General features: G+C 35.9%; 1 protein-coding gene across 3 annotated transcripts in view; it reads right to left on the bottom strand.

The window, feature by feature from the left end:
- PTPRO (protein tyrosine phosphatase receptor type O) overlaps nucleotides 1–23,120 on the bottom strand; it is a 200,197-nt gene that overhangs the window by 23,959 nt on the left and 153,118 nt on the right. For 2 of the 3 annotated variants that reach the window (XM_019744758.3, XM_074325980.2), the window contains 7 exons: nucleotides 20,549–20,688; nucleotides 18,310–18,442; nucleotides 16,242–16,362; nucleotides 11,872–11,940; nucleotides 9,344–9,427; nucleotides 4,028–4,063; nucleotides 1,313–1,394 (listed from right to left, as the gene is read on the bottom strand). In XM_019744758.3, the coding sequence (XP_019600317.3) occupies nucleotides 1,313–1,394; nucleotides 4,028–4,063; nucleotides 9,344–9,427; nucleotides 11,872–11,940; nucleotides 16,242–16,362; nucleotides 18,310–18,442; nucleotides 20,549–20,688 (665 nt within the window). The remainder of the gene's footprint in view (nucleotides 1–1,312; nucleotides 1,395–4,027; nucleotides 4,064–9,343; nucleotides 9,428–11,871; nucleotides 11,941–16,241; nucleotides 16,363–18,309; nucleotides 18,443–20,548; nucleotides 20,689–23,120) is intronic. The other variant, XM_019744759.3, reaches the window with a different exon arrangement.

The raw sequence follows: 23,120 nt of genomic DNA, 5'->3' as shown, positions 1-23,120 counted from the left end.
TTTTTTTTTCTGAGTTTTGGCTTATTTTTCTCCTTTCATTTATATACTTTTCTGAAATGCCGTCTTCACCATAGATCTCCAATTCAAATCAAATGTCTATTCTTTCAGATAAAGCATTTGGTGTAGCATCTATAATTCCTTATGTACCTGCCTGCAACGGGTAACTGAGCAAGGCTCTATGTGGAATTTCTCATGACACAGGTAGTTGTTAGGGGCTTTGTATTTGATATGTATAAGTTTCTTCTCATCCTTAAATTCCCTGTTAGAATTTCCACACTGGGATTCCTGCTGTTTGTTACAGACCAAAGCTTTCCTTGGCTGATGGGCAGAAAGAAGAAATGAATATGAGTAATGAGGAGACAGCAGTTACATTCTATGAGGTTGGCACAAAAATAATTGCAGTTTAAAAGGTTAAAAAAATTGGAATAACCGCATTACTTCTGCATCAACCAATACAACCTGGTGTTTCAGAGGAAAGAGCGCCTTTGAGGTTTTTTAAAAAATTCCCAAATATTTAGAAAAAAAGCACTTTATTTGTCCCTTTTCCTTGGTTTCCCTGAATCACGAGCCGCTATATAGAAACCTGAAGAACGTGAAGCCACCCAAACTCTGTTGTGTGCTGTGAAATATGTGTGATGGAAACCTAGGCCCAGTTGTACTCCTCATACTGCTGAGATCCTAGATTTACCCAAAACCATCTACTCTGACACATAGTCTTGGACTCAAAAAAATATGTGTACTTCAGAAAAAGCAGTCGTTGCCAGTTATTTTCTTCTACACAAACCATATGTAACTCTCACAAATTTCTCTAAGAAAACAAAATCTCACAAAGAAATATTAAGTAGAATGCTGAGAGTCCTATAGCTATAAGAGCCCTACCTCAGACTCTTCTATACCCAGAAGATAAAGCCGTCCATTTCATCCACCCTTGCTGTAGCCTAAGTGGCATGAAAAACACACTAAAAATCCCCTGAAAGTAAAATTCTGTTTTAGATTTCAATCCTCAGCTCGCTTTCCCCTGCACACTGGATCGCCTTGGTTTCCAGCAACGGCTTCTCCTATAACTATGTGTGTTCACCCCAGTACCTGCATCTCCTTTCCTTCCTTGGTGCCACCCAGGCCCTGACCTAACTAAGGGTTGACATCCTATCTCTGTACCAGCAGATTAGACACCCCTGAACCCAATTACCAAACTGCTCGTTATGCATCCACAGCACAAGCACTGTCCCATGAGCAGGGAAATGACGCCGATATGAACCTGCCGATTCCTATGCCCTATCCACCAGAAGGCAGAAACTACTTATTTACTCACCTCAAATTGAAGAGAAAATTTATAGTCAGAATCTTTGGCCATGTCCTTGATGTAGGTGTCAAAGTCATCCAGTTGAACCGGGCTTTGTTGGACACAAAGAAATGCATGTTTAAAAAATTCTGTTGGTTAGTGTTATATCTTGTTTAATTTCTCAAACATGAGCAATTTTCTTGGAGAGAATAGAAGTTTTACTTCTTAAAGGTTAGCATTTTTTTCCCCCTCCCTCCCTCCCTCCCTCCCTCCCTCCCTCCCTCCCTCCCTCCCTCCCTCTCTCCCTGCCTCCCTCCCTTCCTCTTTTTCTTTCTTCTTTCTTTCTCTTTCTTTCTTTTTGGTTAAAGTTACCAGTCCTTAATATATTGTAATTTAAAAGAGCCGTATAGAGAGGGTGCCAATAAAATGTATACAATTTGAAAAACTGTATTAAAATTATGCTGATGTCTTTAAGCACCTCTTATAATTGCAGAAGTCAAACATGATTTGTATTCATCTTTTGTTATCGGTATATATGGAGTATAACAATTTTAATACCGTTTTTTCCTTTCTTAAGATGTATATACATCTTTTGGCACCCTCTGTATATTAAACTTCCTTGAGACAGAAGAAACACACTATCGATCACAAATATTTGCATATGTCATCTTGCTCCATTGATGGCTGGGGTCCACGTGGCCAACATAATGTCATGCTCCAGACAAGAGAGCCAAGGCTAAGAGAGTTAGGTGAGTGGTCCAAGATCACGTGGCTACCGAGCCGTAGAACCATGGCCAAAACCCAGGGAAGATGATTCCTGGTTAAAAGCTTTCTCACTTCAAACTTGCCATCCTTCCAAAAATTGGCTAAATGTGGGACTCCTGACCTGGAATGAACTCCATGAAAACTGCACTCACTGGGTGCTGTCTTTGAGCAGTGCATTGACCTTAAAGCCAGATTTAATAATTCTAGTTTTCATCTCAATAGCAGGAAAATGGGAGCATCCATAGGGAAAGCAAATGAGAAAATATTTATAGGCTAGAAAAAAGAAAAAGCAGAAAGAAGAGAAAAAAGGGAGACAGAGGAAGAACCAGGAAATAAAAATATGAATGTCAGGGAGAGAAGGAGAACGGTAAGAAGGAGAAAAAGCAAGCTGCAAGAGAGCAGAGATCAGTAGGACAAAGATTTAGAGGGGAAAGAGGAAAGAGAAGGTGAATGGAAAGGTTGGTGGGGGGAAGGGCGTAAGCCCCTCAGAAAATGGCTTTTAGAGAAGGAGGCAGGATTAGAAAGAAAATGAGAGGAGGGAATGAGGAAGCTGTTTGACATGAGGTTTTGGCTTGTGGCCAGTTTCCATCACACTGCGCCCCACCCAAATTTTGTCCACATCCTGCTTTTCTTTTTTCTCTCTGCCTGGGTCTTGGGAGGAACAAGCCCCGATAGCGTATCCTCTTTTAGCCCCCAGAACCGATCCTTTACTTGCTGTAGTCTCTCTACCTCACTTAATAACCCAACCAATAATTTTGGGCAATAAAGTTTTTCTGTTCCTGTCAAATCACTTTTTCCAGGTGAGAATACCTCTCTCCGTTTAGTCTGGTCTTGTCTCTCTACATCACTTGATATATGCCAGTGGAATGTGTACTGATTTGAAATAGATTTTGGAAAAATATTATTCTGTTATCCATACACATACACCAAAAACTGTCATAATAAATTTCTATTTGTCAAGGATAAATAGAAATATTTTTGCATCAACTTTTCTTTTGTATTATGTACTTGATTTGCCCCCCATTAGCATAGGTGCCATAGATCTAGGTGGAACCCCTAATTGCCTCATATTAATTCACCAATATTCTATCCTAGGCAAGTATCAAGGATGAACTCTATTTATAAGAATGGTTCACTCTTCATATGTAGAGTTTTAACTACATGGTGGTGATAATTACACTTTTGAAATCAACTGACAGTTAATTTTCACCCATTAGAATTTTAATTCTTATGACTTAACAGTTCAGGAGATAAGTGAGAATACAGGACAGCAAGAGTAATTGTCTTTTTCTATTTACTATAAATATTTCCTGAGACAGCATTTCTCAAAGGGTTTATTATAACATCTAATATAGTAAAAGCCTTTCCTTGCGATAAGCACAGAACTTGGAAATACAAAATTGGCAAAGATTTTTATACAATTTTGATGTAACTAAAAATTAGATTTTTTTGTAGTTTCGAATAACAGACTTCCTTCTTCAAGACTTTTATAATTTTGAACAAGCCAGTTTTTCTCAGATTTCACATGGTGATCATTTATGTTATTCCGAGTTTCTGTGATACACTTTCTTAGTACTCATTGCCATCCATGTGTGTAAACACATCAACACATAATAGCTTAACTCTTTTAATATGCATTTGCCTCTTTCTTAAGCATCCCTTCTACTTAAATACAAGCAATCTTTTTGATTTGGAAAGGTAAGATCATTATGGAGAACATTTTTAAATACAATATTTTACAATAAAATAGTAAGAAAAACTTACTGTATTTATATACTTCAAAGTTGCTAAGAGACTAGCTCTTAAATGTGCTCACCACAAAAATAAAATGATAATTATGTGACGTGATGGAGGTGTTAGCTAATGCTTGGTGGTAATCATATTGCAATATATAAATGTATCAAGTCAACACATTGTATGCCTTAAAATTTACACAATGGTAAATATCAATTATAGCTCAATAATAAAAAAAAAACTTACTTAGTCAGTTTTCTCTTCTTTAAACCATTTTTACTCCTGAGAATTAAAAAAAAAAATAAGTTTATCAGGGCAAAATAATTGATTAACATATAGATTAAAGTTGAAGAGTTTTAAATAATTACATCAGACACCTCAATTTTATTTAATTTTCATTAAACATATCTCAGGTTTGTTTACTTTTCCTTAAATAAGAAAATGATAATTTCAGATTCATTTTTTAAACTCTATTAGATTGCAGGAACATATCTTTCCTTTATATTTAATGTTTACCAAAAACTGAATTCTGAAAATATAATTTCCTGCTACTAGTGATTAAGTTGCTAAAGCATTTTGTAAATATATAGAAGTATCTACTGCGTGACTACTTCAGTGTCTACAGGCAAGAAGTAAAAAATAGGGATAAAAATGAGAAATAATGGTGGGAGGATGGATATATTGGTCTCGTAAGGATTCAATTGACTGTTTTGGACGTTTTTGTTGGGCATGTGAATTTGTGCTATCAATGTTGCTTGTATCTTACATAATTCTACTATGGCATTGTTCTTACTCAATTTTGAACTAGTTTTTAAGCAATTTGAACAACTGGACCTACTACATGCTTGTTCTTCATTCATTATTAGTTTGTAAGCACAAATACATGTAATGCTAAGGTCTGCTTCAGTTAATTTAAGGGGGTATTTAGGGTAATTTCAACCAACAAGTAAGGAAAGCTAGCTAATGTTAAGATAATATCTGCTGAAACACTTTATTGTTGTATTGTATTGTTTTATGTAAATAACACATATTGAAACATGATTGTGTGTGAGTGACAATTTCATAAGTAATTTTCAAAGGTATTTGAATATGGATGGAAATATAAACAATAAACAATCTATAGTAAATAATTGGTTGTGATTTGGGTACTCTCATGTGCCAAACTATTTATAATGCAAATTATGAGTGTTTTGGATACCTCAAGTTCCAGAAAGCCTTTAGCAGATTGAAGCACTACTTCCTCTGTGCTTTCATAGCACTTGTGGAGTATTTCTCAGGTTGTCTGACTGTCAGGTTCACACACGCTCCCTGCAAGACCATTCTTTTCCCTTAGAGCTGAGCACAGATAATGGAACTCATAGTGGGTGGCCAAGAAATGCTTATTTAATTGAATTGAAACAGTTCAATGTTTGCTATGTTACCCTCATGATTACTTAATGATTCAATTAAGAATTTGATGCTAGACTTGGGCTTGTGAGGTCCCATTGGGGAAATGGGACTTGTGGCTGGAAAGGAAGTAATGCAGGATAGAAAATGTAGGGAAATACTATCCATAAAGGCAAGTCGTGTTTCTGGTTTTCATTTTTCCGATTTCCGGTAGTTTTTATATCTTCCCAATTCTGAGTAAAGACAATCCATTCAATAGTTTCTGTCTTATTTTTTTCTCCCTCATCCTCTCACTGTCTTCCATACTTGGGAATTAGAGGGAGTAGATATTCCAGTTTTTACTTTGCCTCTCCCTCATCCCCTCAAAACAAAACAAAACACAACACTGTGATATTGGACAGAGCTGTAGCATATAAACATTTGGGAACTTAAAGACATGACTCTTGAATAATTTGTACTCAGCTCTTGCAATGACAATTTAGTTAACTTTTGGAGTCCCACATTTACTTCGTGTAGCAGGAGTCAGTTACTTCAGTGCTTTATGAAAGCAGAATGTTAACATAGATAACAAACAGTTTTTGGTCAAGTCAGTAGGCTGCCAACATGTTTTGATATTGAGAGTGAATTAAAAAGAGAAAAAAAGAAACATTTCCTATCCAAAACAGACTTTAAGGGAAACTGGGAAGAAACGAATGTATGTGGGAGGGTGACAAAGAATAAATTCAGTGCTGAAATCTTAAGCTGCTACTATTCAACAGCTGTGTAGAAATCTGATTTATGGAGGAGAGGCACTTTTTTTTCTTTCAATCTCATGAACTTTAAATACAATATAAAATATTACCACACATTTTATATGACTTATTGTCATGTATTTATCGTCATAAATGTATGCCTTCATGATTTGTGTACAACTTTCATTGTTCTGATGACATTTTGCTGAATTCCTATAGACCCCGAAAGGTTCCTGTATCCTAAGGCTGTGGGCCATGACAGGGCTGAGTTATGAGACTCCACAGGAATACTGATAGAATTTCCTATATTTTCAATTGCTGTGCTAATTCTAAAACTAAAATCGGAAAATTCACTTTTAAACATGTAAGTTAAGGCTTCGCTAACAACTTTAGCTTCCGCACATTATGGAAAGAGCTAATGTATGTGTGTGCATTTGACAGTGAATATTTTGGGTGATATTTAGGGTATCATGTTGTCATTACAAAAGCTTTTCTGAATAACTGATAAATAACATACATCAGACATACAGTATATATGAATATAATACCATGCACTTCTTTTAGTTTTTCCCTTTCACTTATATTAGGTAAGGCTCAAAACCCAAATGACTTCAAGAAGTAGAGATGCATTCTTCATAAGTTCTTCAGGGTTATGACACTCTTAGAAAGCCAGCCAGATTGGAATTCATTGCAAAGAAGAATATGAAGCAATGGCAGAGACATGGGACTTACGATGGTTAAAACAAACAAACAAAAAACAGTGTCCTCTCCCCGAAAAAACTCTAGATGTCCCCAATTTTGTAAGCACTACTTATTTTCTCATGAGCTAAATGGAAATCATCCCCAAATCTTTAAAAGGGTCTTTAGCGTTATGTCATTCTCCGAATAGAATGTGCAATAACCGTGAGTAAAGTTGAGCATTTTAAACTACGTGTTGCTTCATGCTTAAAATGTCAACTGCTGAGGATTTAAAATAGGCAGATGAATACTTGAGTACAACATGAGGGTGATTATGCTCGTAAGAAGGAGGAGAATAGTGACACTGAATCTAGATAGAGCTAGTCCAAATAAGACAGTTTTCCTTGAACAGGAAACAGAGTCTGAGATCATTCAAGTCAGAAATCCTGGCAGAATACAGTCTTAGACTAAGCCAGTTGAGCACTAGTGCTCTACACCGATTCTGCTACCATCCCAGGAGAAGATTCAAGCAACAACAAAAGGGAAAGTCTCTTGATTTCCACATGAACCACTAAAGGCATCAGGAAGATTTTAGAAAGTCAACAGGAGCCTATCTTTCCAAGAAGTTGACAGTTTAGAGAAGCTGGGCAGTGCGTTAGGAAGGAGGTGGGTGGGTGGCTCTGTTATTTGTGGCGGTTGTTAACAGGGTAGGTGAAATATAAAGACAAACACATCTAAAGGAGGGTTAAAAATGATTATTTTGCAAATGAATGCAAGGGAAAATATCCCCGAGTTATTCGATAAAAAGTAGCAAATAGGAAATGAGCTGAACTTGAAGGAGAGGGACCATGAATTGTACTTCTTTTATATCTGTCATGGCACAAACCTAGTGCTGAAAACATAGATTATGTTCAGTATGTTTTCATTGGTGGATATGTGTGGTTTACTGAAAGTGACAGAAAGCATGGGGCTCTGTTTTGCCTTTTTTTCTCACCTGGAGATAATCATTTACAGTTTCAGGACTGTTCTAAAAACTACCAGAGGTTTTTGTTTGTTTGTTTGTTTGTTTTTTACCTCTAACTTGGGTTTCATGTTATTTGATTAATACTATAAATAGTGGACCTTGAAGGGGTTGTTGAAACTGGATCTCGTGTTCATCAGAGGGACCTATTAAAAAAGACATGCAAATAAGCACAGGCCCACCTGATAGAAGCTTAAACTGAATGGTGGAAAATGAGACAGTGAGAGAATTAAGCTGCGAAATGAGTATAATATTATATGCATCTTTTTTTATTTTGTTGAAATTTGTGGAGGGTACCTTACGAGTATTTGTTACAAGTATTCTAATGATAGTTAGAATATTGGAGGATGATCCAATGTTGAGTTAAAAGTAAATTTATATTTTGAAGGACAAAATGGAATTTGTGAGCATTTCTTATACCTGAAAACCATCTGATGTTAAATATTTAAAATATTGTGTTGATGATGGTGAAGCCCTATACTGAAAACTGTTATTAAAAACAAACTTGAAACAACATCGAATGGGTCCTCATCATCCAGTACACTCCTCTGACTTTATTATTTACACATTGGTGTCCACCATGTTTCAAAAGCTTTCCTCTAATCTCTCTTTTTAAAAGAAAATACAATTTCTAGTAATAATAATCTTGATTGTGAGGAAATTCTTTTTTATATTTCTTCAATTGCAACATCAAGTCCTAAACTTTGCCCACTGTATTTATTCTGTCCTCAGAGGAGCTGAAAGACATTTGATCAGTTGTGTTTTTGGATAAATAACTCTTCAGATTGCTTTTCATCTTTTCCTCTTCTGTCTCATTGGCCATTTTTTCCAATCCATGAACTATTTTCTGAGTCCTTTTCAAGTTGCCCACATTTCTGGATCTGTCTATACATAATTTAGTACCTAAACACCATGGACTAATACTTAAGGACAATATTTTTTTTGTCAGTTCTCTGGGAAACCACTACTTTTTTTTCTTTTTTTTATGGCTTTAAGAAATAGTCCTTCTAGACACTTCCATCTCAGAATTCAAGATTATGATTATTATAATTTATAAAAATTGGAAAAAATACTCTTCAAGATTTGATTATTAAAATGATTTAAAAGCCAAGAAAATAAAAATTTAAAGGAGGCTGCTCTTTCTGGTGGAAAGAGTATGTTTCAGAAAAACTTAGGTTTGGAACCTAAATTTTTTATATAGATGATGTTAAAACAGTTGCTCTCCTTAAACCTCTATTTCCATATCTCGAAAATGGAGTGATAATACCCTCTGCAGAGTTTTGAGGCCAATTAAATAATATAATTATACAGAGAGGCTTGCACATCGTATTGCATTCCATATTCATTGGGTTAGCATTATTATAAAAACATGGAGGCCCCAAGTAGAGGGAATAGTACTCTGGGTTTCACCCTTTTAATGTAGTGAAACTCTCAAAATGGATGGAGGTGATACGGAAAATGGAAAGCATCATTTATAAAGACGAGGGTCCAATGGATTGACTCAAAGAGAAACAAATGACTAGTAAAAAAGCATGCCAAGAACATCCCAAGACAAAAATTTAATTGGAAAACATTGTTAGCATCTTGGTACCACGAACTGCTTTAATCCATTTCAATGTATGATTAATAATTTTAGATGCTGCCAACACATAAAATAATTAAAATAATTTTTCAGTTTTGTTTACTTCCTGAAAGCTAATTTTTAAAGACTTTGTGTTAGGTAAACATTTAAAAAAAATCACTTACCAAGGATTAATATAAAATGCCAAAAGATAATCAGTCCAAAGACATGAGGGTAGCAGGGTTAAGAAAGCAAATATACTCCTACGCCTGTGAGCATTAATAGATAACAGATGTAAAGATGAAAAAGTGGCAAGAGTTAGTAATATAAACTGTGAACAGATATCAGTAAATTACTTACTGGGATCAATTAAAATAAGCACCTTAATTATAATCACATATTATTCCATTCTGTGAAATTTAAACCCGAGGGCTTAAGTGCTATAATATTGCCAAGAATCAGCTTTATTCACACACAGCCTTATTGTAATCAGATATATTTTTTTCAACTTATTTTGTGTTAATTAGTCTGCTATTAGGTGATTACATTTGCATTCAGCTAAATGAGGCTCTTAAGTGCCTCATTAGATATCTCGAGTCTTATTCTTAGGTATTATCTTTGCAATGCTTATTTTAAGGAACCTGTATAACATCATTTGATAGCTTGTGGGAGGAAATATAAATGGCCAGTTTATACCATGTTTCCCTGAAAATAAGACCGGGTCTTATATTGATTTTTGCTCCAAAAGATGCATTAGGGCTTATGTTCAGGGGATGTCATCCTGAAAAATCATACTAGGGCTTATTTTCCAGTTAGGTCTTATTTTCAGGGAAATATAGTATATACTGATTCCGCTGAAAATTCTAAGTTTTTGGGACACATTCATATCATATAAAGCTGCACTACTGTGACTTTCTACATTAATTTTATTTTGACTTATACATCATTTCTAAAAAATAACCCTTAAAACAGAGTTATGATATGACACTTGGGTAACATTCTTTCAAGAAAAGTAGCTCATCACGGCCTAGTCTATAATCTTACCAATATTTAGATGAGTGGGAACAAAATTACTTAAGTTTCACTTTAATTCTAATTCAGACTGTTGACTTAAAATGCATGGTTTGAAACCAATTTCAGACATACAAACCGCTTGTAAAATAGAACATTCATTAATGCAGATTTAAAAACATCCCATGGCTGCATCTATAGTCATTCTGAGAATTAGGAGGAAAAGTGCTATCTCTTGTCATTTCAGTTATGACAAATCTCCACTGAGACATCCATTCTCAGCCAGAAAATGCTGATGCTGACAAAGCTGTCTTTGCCAAGAGCTGCAGGAGAATTTTCTTGATTTTATAGAAAAGGCCTGAAGTGAATTCTCTTTTGTTTCAGTTCTTTCATAACTGGTCTTCCATATTTATATAAGTTGTGACTGGTGTAGTTGGTCAATACACAGCTTTCCCAAGTCACAAGTATAAATGAATTATTTCCTACATGGGTCACTCATCACGACTTTGTGACTAGGCCTTTTATAAGGGTGGGCCAGACAAGAAACAAACATCAGTGTACTAGTCTTGGAAAAAGTGCTAATATATTTGAACAAACATAGAAATATTTCCTAATTTGTTCACTATCAAGGGTTTATGGGTTTCTCTTTCTTCACAGTTGGGTTAGTTGTATTTTAACAGCAAAATTATATTCAGGTTAAAATTTAAAGTAGCACAACTTATTGTCCTGTTAAAAATAATCCTATTTCAACTAGAGTGAGCATCAATTTAGATGCCCGCTTAGGGAAGTAGAGTTTATATTTTAAATAAAGCTCTCCCTCCCATTGATTCTGTAGAGTAAAATTTCCAGTCTCAGATATCTGTTTTTTTTAAGATTAACCATTTTGGGGGATTAGGAAAACAGAAAAAAAAAAAAAAAAAAAAAAGAAAGAGATTACTTACCAAGGATTAATATGAAAGGTATATATTTAAATGTGCTTTACGTAGTTGCTTGCCAAAAAGCCAAACTAAATCATGTAAGCAGTGCTGGTTTCATATTAAATGGTTACTTAATTAGCAGTTTCGTTGGGTATTGATTTTGATGTATTGTTAATTTTCATGTATCACCTAATTTAATCTCCTGACAATGCTTTTTTAATTCTCAAAATACTTCCTCCCTCCAGGTCCTTAATACTCCAGCCATGTTTTCTTAGGGGACTTTCCTGGGTTTCCTTGATATTTATTTACCCCTGAGTATAAGAGTTGTGGGCACTGGGCTACAAACTTCTACTTGCCTTTTGAACAGAAGTGGTGGCTCATATTCCCAGGTACTGAAATGTGAGTTCTAAGTAGAGATGCTGTTCTGTGTAATGCTGCTTCAATGCTCTCCTGGTGCCTCAGCCACCACTTACTTGTTCAGTATGGCACCTGCATTTAAGCCTTCATTGGCACAGTTACAGGCTATTTGAATAACTGATGATTTAGTCCTTTGTTTAATGTAGTAAATACAGAACAGATTATACAACATGTTCTCTACCTCATAATTGTATTAAACTAATATATACGAATGCACTCTGTGAAGTTCTAATCTTCAAAAGCCCACTGCCAGAGAAATTATGAAAGGATAATCAGACAACCCCCCCACCCAAAGATAGTAAAATAACATTTGAAGCACACTCAGCATAGCTAAGATGTATAGAGGCTTGCTCCAAAAGAATACTCACCAGTTGTATGGAAGCTTTCCATCCCTCTCTAAGGATGCAAAATTGACAAAAGTTCCTGCTCCACATTCCCTGTTTGAAAGGAACCGAAAAATCAAGGTTACTACTTGATGGAGCACTCTTTTACTTTGATGTAATAGTCTTTACTGGCTTAACATCACAACGTTAGATTTTTAAAAACACTGAAATAAGTTCCACATGTTCCTCTTGCACATACTATGCAAAATATGAAAATAAAGCAAAACAAAACAATTATTCACGAGGTCACACATCCCTGTATCAAGTTATTTGAGTCTAAAAGGTTTCGGTTCACAGTCCTTTCTGAAGGGCACTTATGATCCTAAATAAATCTTTGAACTGTTTGGGGTATAATATTTTTTTACAAAGTAAGGTGTAGAAACTCTCCTAGATAAACCGAGGGTTTTCCATTTTTAACAAATATTCTTTGTAGGTTCTGTTTTTATAGCATATTGATTTCCTGTCTATAATTATTATGGATCAAGCTGGACTGTTTTCTTGCTCCAAAATTTTTCCCTCATGTTGGGATGCCCATATTATTCATCACTTGAGATGAGAATAAAAGAATGATACATATTAAAAAAGATTGGCTTTTGATAAGAGCTTCTTATCAAGCTTCTTATCAAGCAACCAGAAGGTTGCTTATTAACCTGTCATTAGAAAATACTGTTACAGAAGTGAAGGAAAAAGGTGAACATATTCTCATGCCTTCTCCACCTTTTGCCTAATATCATGCATAAATAACATAACTCACTGGGGCTGATACATTTCATTTTTTCCTCTATATGAAATTGAAACAGATTTTGACAGGATTGGCACAATGTGCTAATTACTTCAATTATCTGCCTGTTGTTATTAGATGTTCTAAGAATAGTTTTCTTCATTTGAAAAATTAACTAATATATTATTATAGCTTATTGTATTTAAGTTACACATCAATTAATTTTCCTATGTTGATTTCCTATAACATATAGGAATTTATTTAAATTTAAATTAGAGGGATTTATTTTACTCTCTACTCTGGGGTCCAAGGATAGAATCTAGTGCTCTACGAACACATATGGGCAAAAGTTCATCTTTATTTTCACAATTTCTCACTGAAATTGAGCAGTTCCTTCAATTATTAAAGTAGACAAGAAGTCAATATCATCAGTACTGGTGAAATTTGCTAACAATAGAAATTGCAGATATTTTTCAATAATAGACTTGCTGCAGGCATTGAAATGTTGTTCATATTCATCCCTATGGTGAAATATGACAGTTATCAGACACCCTACTAATTATTGTTGTCTAATGTAGTAATCAAAAAGCATATAATGCATTTGGTTTTTAAATACTTTGATGACCATGTTTTAACATAATTAGTTCCATTTTCAATCCTCTGTATTTTATTTTATGCCCTTGAAAAGAAAGCATTATTCTTGAAAGAGAGCCACAGGTTTCGTCAGACTACTAGAGAGAAAAGATAATGGCATAAAAAATGTTGAGAAAAAAAAAATGTTGAGAATCTCTGTTCTAAGGACCAGCTGGTTGAAGCAGAATCACTCCTCCTAAATATTTTGCTGTATGCACCACAGAGAACGCACCTGCAAAAACACCCTCATGAACACCACTAATTCCATTAGTGTATTACTACCCCCCACACTAATACTACTATGAGCCAACATTTAAGGCACACTTCCTCTGAGTCGAGTATTATGCTATTACTGAATTATTGCTCCCCACTCTCCACTAATGCAGGGGCTCTTATCATCATCTTGATATTCATTCTTTCCCTGGCTTTCAGGCTACCTCAGTCTTAGTTTCCTTCCATTCCACTGGATCTCTCTTTTGCCACTATCTTTTTTATTTTCCATGAAAATTTTAGTACTAGATTGTTCTGGTGCTTAATCCAGGGCCCTATCTTTTAATTTACACTTCCTAGATTTCATCTAATCTACAGCTTTAAGACTATTTGTATGCTGACAATTCTCAAATTTATATCTTCAACCCAGACTTGTCTCCCAAACACCAGACTTCCATGTTCAACTGCCTACTCACACCTGCACTTGCAGCCATCTCTAGCTTAACATTTCCAAAACTGAAGTATTGATGTTCTCCCAACTCTGAAGCCCTTTCATCTGGAATCCTATTTCAGTTGGTGGCAATTCCATCTTTTAAGTTGCTAGGGCTGAAAAACCTTGGAGTTATCCTTGACTCTTACTCATATCGATTCAACATGCAATTTGTTAGCCACTCTTGTGGCCTCTATTTTCACAGTAAAGCTGGAATCTGATCATTTCTCCCTACTGCCATTGCTATTGCTCCAAACTGAACCACTGCCATCTCTTACCACCTCCCCCAGTTCATATGCCTGCTTTTGTCCTTGCCTAATTACAACCTGTTTTTCACATAAAAGTCAAAATGGAAATGTTAAAATGTAAGTCAGATATTGTTAATCTTCTGTTCAAACTCTGAAATGGCTGCTCATTTTACTCAAAGTTAAAAGTGCAAGTCCTTGCATGGGCTTATGAAACCCTACATGATCTGACATCATCTCCTGCTGCTAATCCCTTCATTTCCTCTGCTTTAGTGACTTAACTTTCCTGCTCTTCTGTGATCATGCTAGTCACACTCCTGCCTTGGGGTCTTTGCACTGGCTGTGCTGTGCTCTCTACTAGGGACACACTTCCCCAGATAACGCATGGCTCACCCCTTCATGTGCAAGTCTTGTCTCAAAAGTCGCCCTTTCAGTGAGACCTACCACCTCCCAGAGCTTCTCTCTCCACAGTCCCCATACAGGTACTGCCAGCCTCCCTTACTCGGATTTATTCTTTATTCTATTACTATCTGCTAACATACGGTGCAATATTTTAACTTTTATCTTTATTATTTATTGTCTATCTTTTCCACTAGAATACAAGCTGTATGATGTTTTATATACTGTGATATCCCAAGCACCTGAAGGAGTCTTACACAGAACAGGCATCCATTAATATCGGTTAAATGAATGGAGGAAGTTTCAGTAAACTGCACAAGGTCACCTAGATTGTAAATTAGGATTTGACTCCAAGGAGGGTAATTTCAGAGCTTTATACTCTAGCCATAAGGCAGTACCACTTCCCTCCATATCCTCTAAGATTTGTTCAAATGCCAACATTTAAGGAGCCTGATTTCTATATTCAGAACTGATTTCTTTTCTCTACTTTCATGGTATCTCACTTTTATCTCCTTCCTGGTACAAGTCAGTTTGTGCCTTTAAATACATTTATTTCTATACATCTCTCTAGCTAGGTTCTGAGTTCCCAGTGTACAGCTTGGACGTCTGATTTTTGTTTACACCCTATAAGACACATCATATAAATTCTTATTGGGTGGATACATTTATTTATGAATAGGTGAATGACAGAACTCTGAGAAAGGGCAGAATGTTGACTGACAATGCAGCAGGCTAATACTGGGCAAATATAAATTCGAACCAAATTTCCCAAACCCAGTAGTACTGAACTAGGCCAACAGTTTTTTGAGAGACTTGATGATTGTTCTGATCTTATAATGGACCACAGAAAGTTCTTGACAATGTGCTCTGGTAAGAAATGCATCAGTGGTCAAAGGAGTATGGAATCACCAAAATCATAAATCAAAAGGTTTTCTAACTGCAAGAAAAATGAAACTGCCTGCAAATCTGATCATAGCATCAAAACTAATAGGAGAACCTCTAACAGACCTAATCATAAACTCTACAAATCCTTTCTGATAAAACAGCTTCAACAGAACTAATGAGGACATGGATTTTTTTTCTTTCTTTCTTGTGGTCTCCATATATTTTAACTCCTTTTATTAACGATACTGAGTAGGCATAGATCAGGGGTGTCCAAACTTTTTTCAACGTTTTTCACCAAGGGCCATATGTGGTAAAATACACAAACAGCCGGGCCACTCACTCGAGGTGAAGTACGTATTGCCTCACCTGGTTTATTTAAGTAAACTACATGTATTTTTGGAATTTGCTGCAAGCCAATTAACAATGGATTGCGGGCCACAGTTGGCCCATGGGCCACAGTTTGGACACCCCTGGCATAGATCTTTCTTTTACTCCAGAACAAGTGTGAAAGTATCCAAATGTCAGGAATGGATGCCTGTGTTAAGAGGTCTGACTATATATAAGCCAGCAATCCTTTGCTTTACCATTTCAGTGATAGTGTTTTCTAAACTAATATTTCAAATCATCTTAGGAAACACATAAAATAGAAACAGACACTGAAACCTGATATCAAACTCACTACTGTACAATGTAGATCTGCAAACACATACATGTATGATAAATAAGAATATTTTAAAGGCTGTGGGGAAAGGATCAGCCACACTTCACTTACCTAGCCATCTGCAGATGCTTTTTCCTGAGAATGACCAGGGTAATGAGCAGCAGGCCAATCAGCAGCGTGCTCAGGATCGCCAGCACGGAGATGACCACCACATTGGGGTTCATCTCTGTAACTAAACAGATACGCCACACATTTTCATTACAGTTCCCATGACACGGACACTAACAGAACCACTCATTGTTCTCCATCTGATTTCGAGAGCAATGGACTTAGGAGGATGACAAGCAGCAACAATGATGTTTCTCTAAGATGACAATGACCTCTTCCTGGTCAACTAGAAGTTAGTAAAGTAGATTGAGAAACAGTATTCAAGGCTGACATTCGGGATGTTCTTGTAAAAGGAAACTATAAACTGTGACTAATTCCTGGGACATCGTTTAAATGAATTTGAAAACAAACAAACAAAAAATCTAGAAGTCATTGTCGTGTATTTTCATTCTTCAATATGTTCAGAAGCTTAGAGAGGGGCAAGTTCTTATTTGATGCCCATGACTTTAAAGTCAGAAAGCACAACTGTATATTTCGTTCACAACTAGTAATGTATATGAAAAAGGCATTAGCAAGCGACCATCTGCTGCAGCACTTAACACATCACTAGAAACAGGCATTCTGATGATCTGTAACCATATGTGGAGAGGTTTTCCATCCGTACAACTCAAGAGATTAAACCCATTAATAAATTGCAGGGCCCTTAAGAACAGGGGTTGTGTCCCTTTTCATTACTTTATATAATGATTCGTTTGCTATGGCACTTGCACATTGCCTAGTTCATCCTACTTCATGGAAGAGCAAGATATTAAAGGTGGCATTATATGTAAACTGTTTTATAAAACTCTTAGCAGTGGACCAGAGGAGAAGAGGAGAATGATATCATCCTCCATATTGATCATAAAATCATGGGACTAGCTGGCACATACAGTCCCTAAGCCTTTGGGATTTGTCACTTTCCATTTGGGACAACGTGGCTCTAGTTCATAGACACAGTACTTGAGTGGAAAGAACATTAGACGAGATCGGGTGCATTCAGGGTGGTATGGCTGTAGACAAGAATATTAGACTCATGGTCAGAAGAGCTTGTTTAAGTTTACTTGACTACCACCTGCCATTTGGGGAGGCTATTGTATCTGTCTCTCTGGGCCTCATTTTCTTCACTTTGCAAATAAGTTTAATAATATCATCTGCTTCACTGGCTTGCGGTAGAGATGACAAGGAATAATAAATGTTGAATTATGCTTAGTAAAGTGTAAAAGGATAAAGAAATTAAAGACCACTAATATTCTTTTCAGGTCCATTTTTGTACTCTCTTCTGAAAAAAAAAATTGAAAAAACAAAAAACAAGACACAAAAAAGTCCACGCTATTCATCATTGATATAGTGGCTAAACATATGACGAATGTTACAGATATGAAAATGAACCCAGTAAAAGGTAATGTGATAGTACGCGTGGCGTTATTTTAGGCAGTTTCATAAAAGATCTCAGCTTGCAGAAACAGATTCTAACAAACAGGGGAGTAAAACCTATACCTCAGAAAAACAATAAGGAAACACTATTATTCTAGATCTTTCATTAATTTTAAATTTCCCCACTTATACTTTCTGCTTGATTGGAAACTTTTCTGCTTTGACGCAGCAATGGAGGCTTGCCAAGGCTTGATCAGTGACAGCTAAGGGCCAAGGCTGAAATAGATGAATCCGAGTTGATTACGATACTGTGACTACTACTGACAAGGGTGAAGAAGATGATGAGTTGATTATAACGACTAGCATTATTTCTAAGGCGCAAGACAACTCAGCAGGTACATATTATAATTCTAGTTTTACAGAAGAAAAAAACAAAGGTTCAGAGGTAGCAAATACCTTCTCCTAAATCACACAGTCAGTAAGTACAATTTGGGATTGAAATTAAGTGCTCGCTGACCTCAAAGCTTGGAATTTTCCAACAGAATAAACATGGTTTCCATTAAAAGGATAGATTGTATATATTTAAAAAGGAAACATAAGAAAATTTGGAAAGATATAACTTTCAAAGACATCAGTTTCCACTAATGCAAGTAATTACCCATTGTTGAGACGGCTATAAATGTAGGGACGCTAGGGCTGTCGTGGCTAAAGCTGGTGACACTACAATTGTAGGCAGTGGCAGGAAGAAGGCTGGAGATGGTCACAACATGAGAAGACACAGAAATCGGTTCCTGGAGATGCAAAAAAAAATGAAATAATTGTTATGTAATCTTCATCTATTTTGATTTAAAGGTTTTTCATAGTTGAGTAGGTAATATATGGACAGAGTAAAAAATATAAATGACTAAAAAGGATAGGAGAAAAAAATAAGTTACAAACAATGCTACAGTGAACACAGTTTCACAATTATGGAAACATATATATATGTCTGCAAACACACTTAATATATGTATGTGTATATATAAACTTGTGTGTGTATATATATGTGTGTATATATATGTATATATTTCTAGCAGTTGAATTGCTGAGTTAAAAAGTTGTATATTTTTAATTTTGAAAGCTATTCACAAAGTGTCCTCTGTAGACATTTCCAAGTAGTTATTCACCTGCTATCAGTGTCTGACAGTGCCTGTTTGCACATACTCCTTCTAACACAAAATACTCTAACTCTTTGAGCTTTTCCAATCTTATTAGTGTAAATTGTACCTTATTTTACATTTCTTTCACCATGAGTAAATTGATCATCTTTTCATATGTTTAAGAAACTTTTGTATTTATTTTCTATGAAATATTTGTTTTGAGTTGTTGGCCTTTATTTTATTTTATTTTATTTGTAGTAGTTCTTTGTATATTAAGGACACTACTCCTTTTGTCTGCATTCTCAGGTTTTAGATAATATCCACCAAAGGCATAGGGACTTTGCATTCTTAGAAACATTTAATATTAAACTATTCTATGTAGAACAAATTGTTAATTTTGTGAGCCAATAGTCAATTGTTAATTTTGTGAGCCAACAAGTACAACAATGTAAAAAGTAGTGACAAGTACAATATAAACAGATGAGCCAGCAAAACACTTTTTCAAACTAAAGATCTGAAATACCCCTGCCTAAAGAGCTGAGAGGCAGCAGCATTGGTTGTCCACTCCCATCTCTTTCACTATTCTGTAAAAGAATGCTTCTAAGACTTTTGCTGGCAGGACTCAGTTGTAGTAAGTAGCTGCCTAACCATTGTTTTCTTAAAGGAAGATAAAACTGCAGTTGCAAAGAAGAAAATCCACTACTGGCAGAGCAATTATTTTCAGAAAGGATTCTTAGAACAGAAAAAACAAAACAAAAACAACAACAACAACAAAAAACCACAGCTGTTCCATACTGATCAAAAAGAGGTAAGTTAGTAGAGGGAATGTTAAAAGGGGAAAGGAATAAAGCAAATGATCTTAACACTCAGTATGGACAGATTTGTACTCTCAGCAATCCTTATCGTTCTTTCTTCTCAATGAACTTCATTATTTTAAAAGCATCAATGACTCATGTTCATAGCACAAGTCTATACACTGTATTTCATGATATTCCCTCACAAACTTGCCCTTTTTCTTCCATATCTGATTGTGAACTTTTTTTTTTTTTTTTCCGTTGCGCTTTGTTACCCTGAAAGCTACTGGTTCATCCCTTTCCTTCCATTCATTTTGACCGGGCAGACAACTCAGTTTCATCATATCTGCTATTTGTGATTCTAAACCTTTAATAGTCACCTCAGCCTTCATTTTCCCCAAACAAAGTTGTCCTCCTACTAACTAGATAGAGACAGTTTTATAAATTATCTTAGCCATACAGATCTCTCCTGTGGCACTTATGTTTTACTTTAATAATTTCTAGACTAATGCAATATCCACAACTGTATGAAAAAAATTTTTCAAGGCCATTACTGATTCTACTATTTGTGTTCTTGTATACAGTGACTTTCACATAACTGGCAATTGGTTCATATTTGTTAAATTACGTTGTGTATAACAGTGTCTTCATCTTCTCAATTAATTTAATGTCTAATAGGAAAAGCAAACTACTTTAATTCTTTAGTATAAACTGGAGTGGCTAAGGATTAGGGACAAAAGATAAATATAAAGATGAAAATAAACTTAGCAATTTGGCAAGTTGGTTCTCATAACATATTTTGGGCTTATTCTAAGCATATTGTTAATGTCTATCACTAAAGCACAAAAGCATAAATGAAGAGTTTTCATTTCTATAGTTCAAAGAAATAAGAGATTTTAATTTTGCTCAGATAATTAACCTTGATCAAAATGAACTCAGAAAGAAATATCAAAATGTACAGTACCTGGAGTTTTGTTTCCTGACTAGAGCCAACTTGTTGACAGAAGACTTCAAAGAAATCAGCTACTCCCTCTTCCACCCACAGCAAAGTCACCGAAGTCTGGGTTTTATTCACCGCAAAGAGTGACTTTGGAGGAGCTGGTTCTGAGCAAAGAAAAAGTTTTTAAAACTAAATTCAATTTAACACATTCTCTCTCCTTTCATTAAACAGCAGGATAAAGATTTTATATTACTTTTGAAATCTGTACTTTCACAAAGGCAGTCATCTAACTAGAAAGGTAGAACATTTTTTCCTCCCCTTCTCTCTTCTATTGCACACTTCTCTTTTTGGAGCACTTCTGTTTTCTACTTCAGCTTTAATAGGCATAATCTATTAATAGTTTTTATGTCATCTACGTTGCAGTTAGCATTGCCCTGATAATACAGAAGTTTATGGGTGAGAAACATAAATCTGTACTTAAAAGGATGAGAAAAATGAAAGTGATGTGTTCCCTTCTAATGGAGTCTGGTGCTTTTCCAACAACCTGTCTTCCTCTCCCTGGAGACAATTTAAAATAATTTCATTAGGAATGGTTTCTTGAAAATATAGTCAAAATTAAAAGGGGTAAAGTTAAAAAGATGATATGATTTTTTTTTTTTAAGAAAAAGGTTGATGGAAGTGGATTGGATGTTTAATAAAATGTTAGAGGACCCATTTCTTCATCTTATTGTTTTAGACATTTTATCTTGATCAATAAGTTATTAATCCATTAGTCAAAGAAGCCATACTGTCCATGTTCAGTAGTTGAGTCACTGAACTTGTTGGCTTGAGACCAAACCCATGCCTGTTCTCTGGTTCTAAGAAGTGGTCTGCTGTCTTGTCCCCTGCTCCTGAATCTCAGCTGATGACCTCCCTGTGCCTCTGTCCTTGGGGTGTTCCTTTCCTTTGACATCCTCCAGTACACACAGTGCTATGCCTGAACCCAAGTTATTAAACCAGGGTCCCTGTTACCTGCTGTTAGACCTCCTTGACATTGCTTTTTTGGACATGTCATATCTTGCTGTTTGGTTCACATAACAGCATACTCTGCCCACCTGCATGGCGTTGTCAGGCAACTACTCATACTGTTTGCTTGTTACTTGGATTTCTTTTTATTCTCTTCCCCAGTCTCCCAAGTCTGTCTCCAGTTCTTAGCTTTTAGAAGTGCTTGCAAAAGCCCTGGAGGCCATTTCACTTCTTTGACAGGTGTATATCTTTATGTAGGAAGATTTGGCCATCTTTGTAGAATAGCATCGTCATGGCCCTGCCCAGAACCAAGAAATATGTCAGATTCATCCTTGACGTGATTTATCGCAGGTAACTTAAATTTGTCAACTAAGGAGAGGCTTTTTTCTTTCCAGAAGCAACTTGACAAGGTTAGGCAGACGAGTTGAAGGAGCAAAGAGATCCATTAGTCTTGGGCAACCATAATTCACACAGATGTCAGGACCCCTTTTTCATTTCCAATGAAATGTTGACTCCTCCAGACATTGTATTGCCTCACTTCCCTTCTGATGAAAACTCTTGGTGAAACACAGAGGTTAACTTCCATTTGCCACATCCTTTATAACTGTCACTGGTAATAGGATTACGTGTCAGAGATGAGTGCTCCAGTGATTCTGACTTGGGCAGGACTTGGATCTTTGGAAGAAAATGTGAGGTTGTCTGGGGCAGAGATGAAGGATTTGTTAGGCTGAGCCTGGCTATTTCTCTTTTAAAAATACACACCACTGAATTGCTTCTCAGAGTTTGCTAGACAATGATTAGAATCCCTGGTCATTTCTCTCTTTATTTTTTTCTGATGGGTAAATAATATCAGTTTAATTATCCAATATGAACATTGCTCAAATCCTAATCTCCAGATCTGAGCTTTTCACACATGTATTTCTAAACATCTATCAGTTGTGCTTACTCATATATCCTACTATTACCTCAAACTCCATATGGTCCAAGTGGAATCTGGAGTCCTCACCTTCCTACAAATCAATTCTACTTTCCAACTACTCCTTATTCTCTCAGGAGCACCACGATTCTTTCAGTTGTCTAAGCCAATAATTTTGAGGCTCTCCTCTTCTCAGTTCCAGAAGCATCTTTTAATTATTCTTGTCATCTCTTTCTTTTATCTCTTTTTTTTTATTATCTTGCATGTCCAGGCTTTTGTCATCACACTTATCGATCATTACAATGGTCCCTTACTCCTGTTCCCTGCCTCTAACTGGCTTTTTCTTCATTTGCCAATGATGGCTTAACTTGTCTTAAAACACCACTTTGCTCATGTTATGTTCTATCTGTACCATGATCTATTGTGATCAATGCCTATTGTGTCAAGTCCAAATAGGCCAAGTTTTGTAAAGATCGTACTTACACTGGCCACATGCTACCCATCTAGCATCACCACTTTTCCTCCTGCACAGATATGTTGCCCCTGGGAAAGCCAGTCTTCTCACTGTATTCTTATTTTGGAGGGGGTGGGGGGCAGTCCACATAGTCTCCTTTAATTGAGGGCCTATAAATCTGCAATGGAACTTCATGTCTTTCCTTGCCTGTATTTCTGTTA

Source organism: Rhinolophus sinicus, chromosome 1 (genome assembly GCF_057876585.1).
Source record: "Rhinolophus sinicus isolate RSI-liver-muscle chromosome 1, RSI-T2T, whole genome shotgun sequence".
NCBI classification, from domain to species: Eukaryota; Metazoa; Chordata; class Mammalia; order Chiroptera; family Rhinolophidae; genus Rhinolophus; species Rhinolophus sinicus.
The sequence above is the reverse complement of the archived record's forward strand: the minus strand, read 5'-3'. Positions and strand labels throughout refer to the sequence as shown.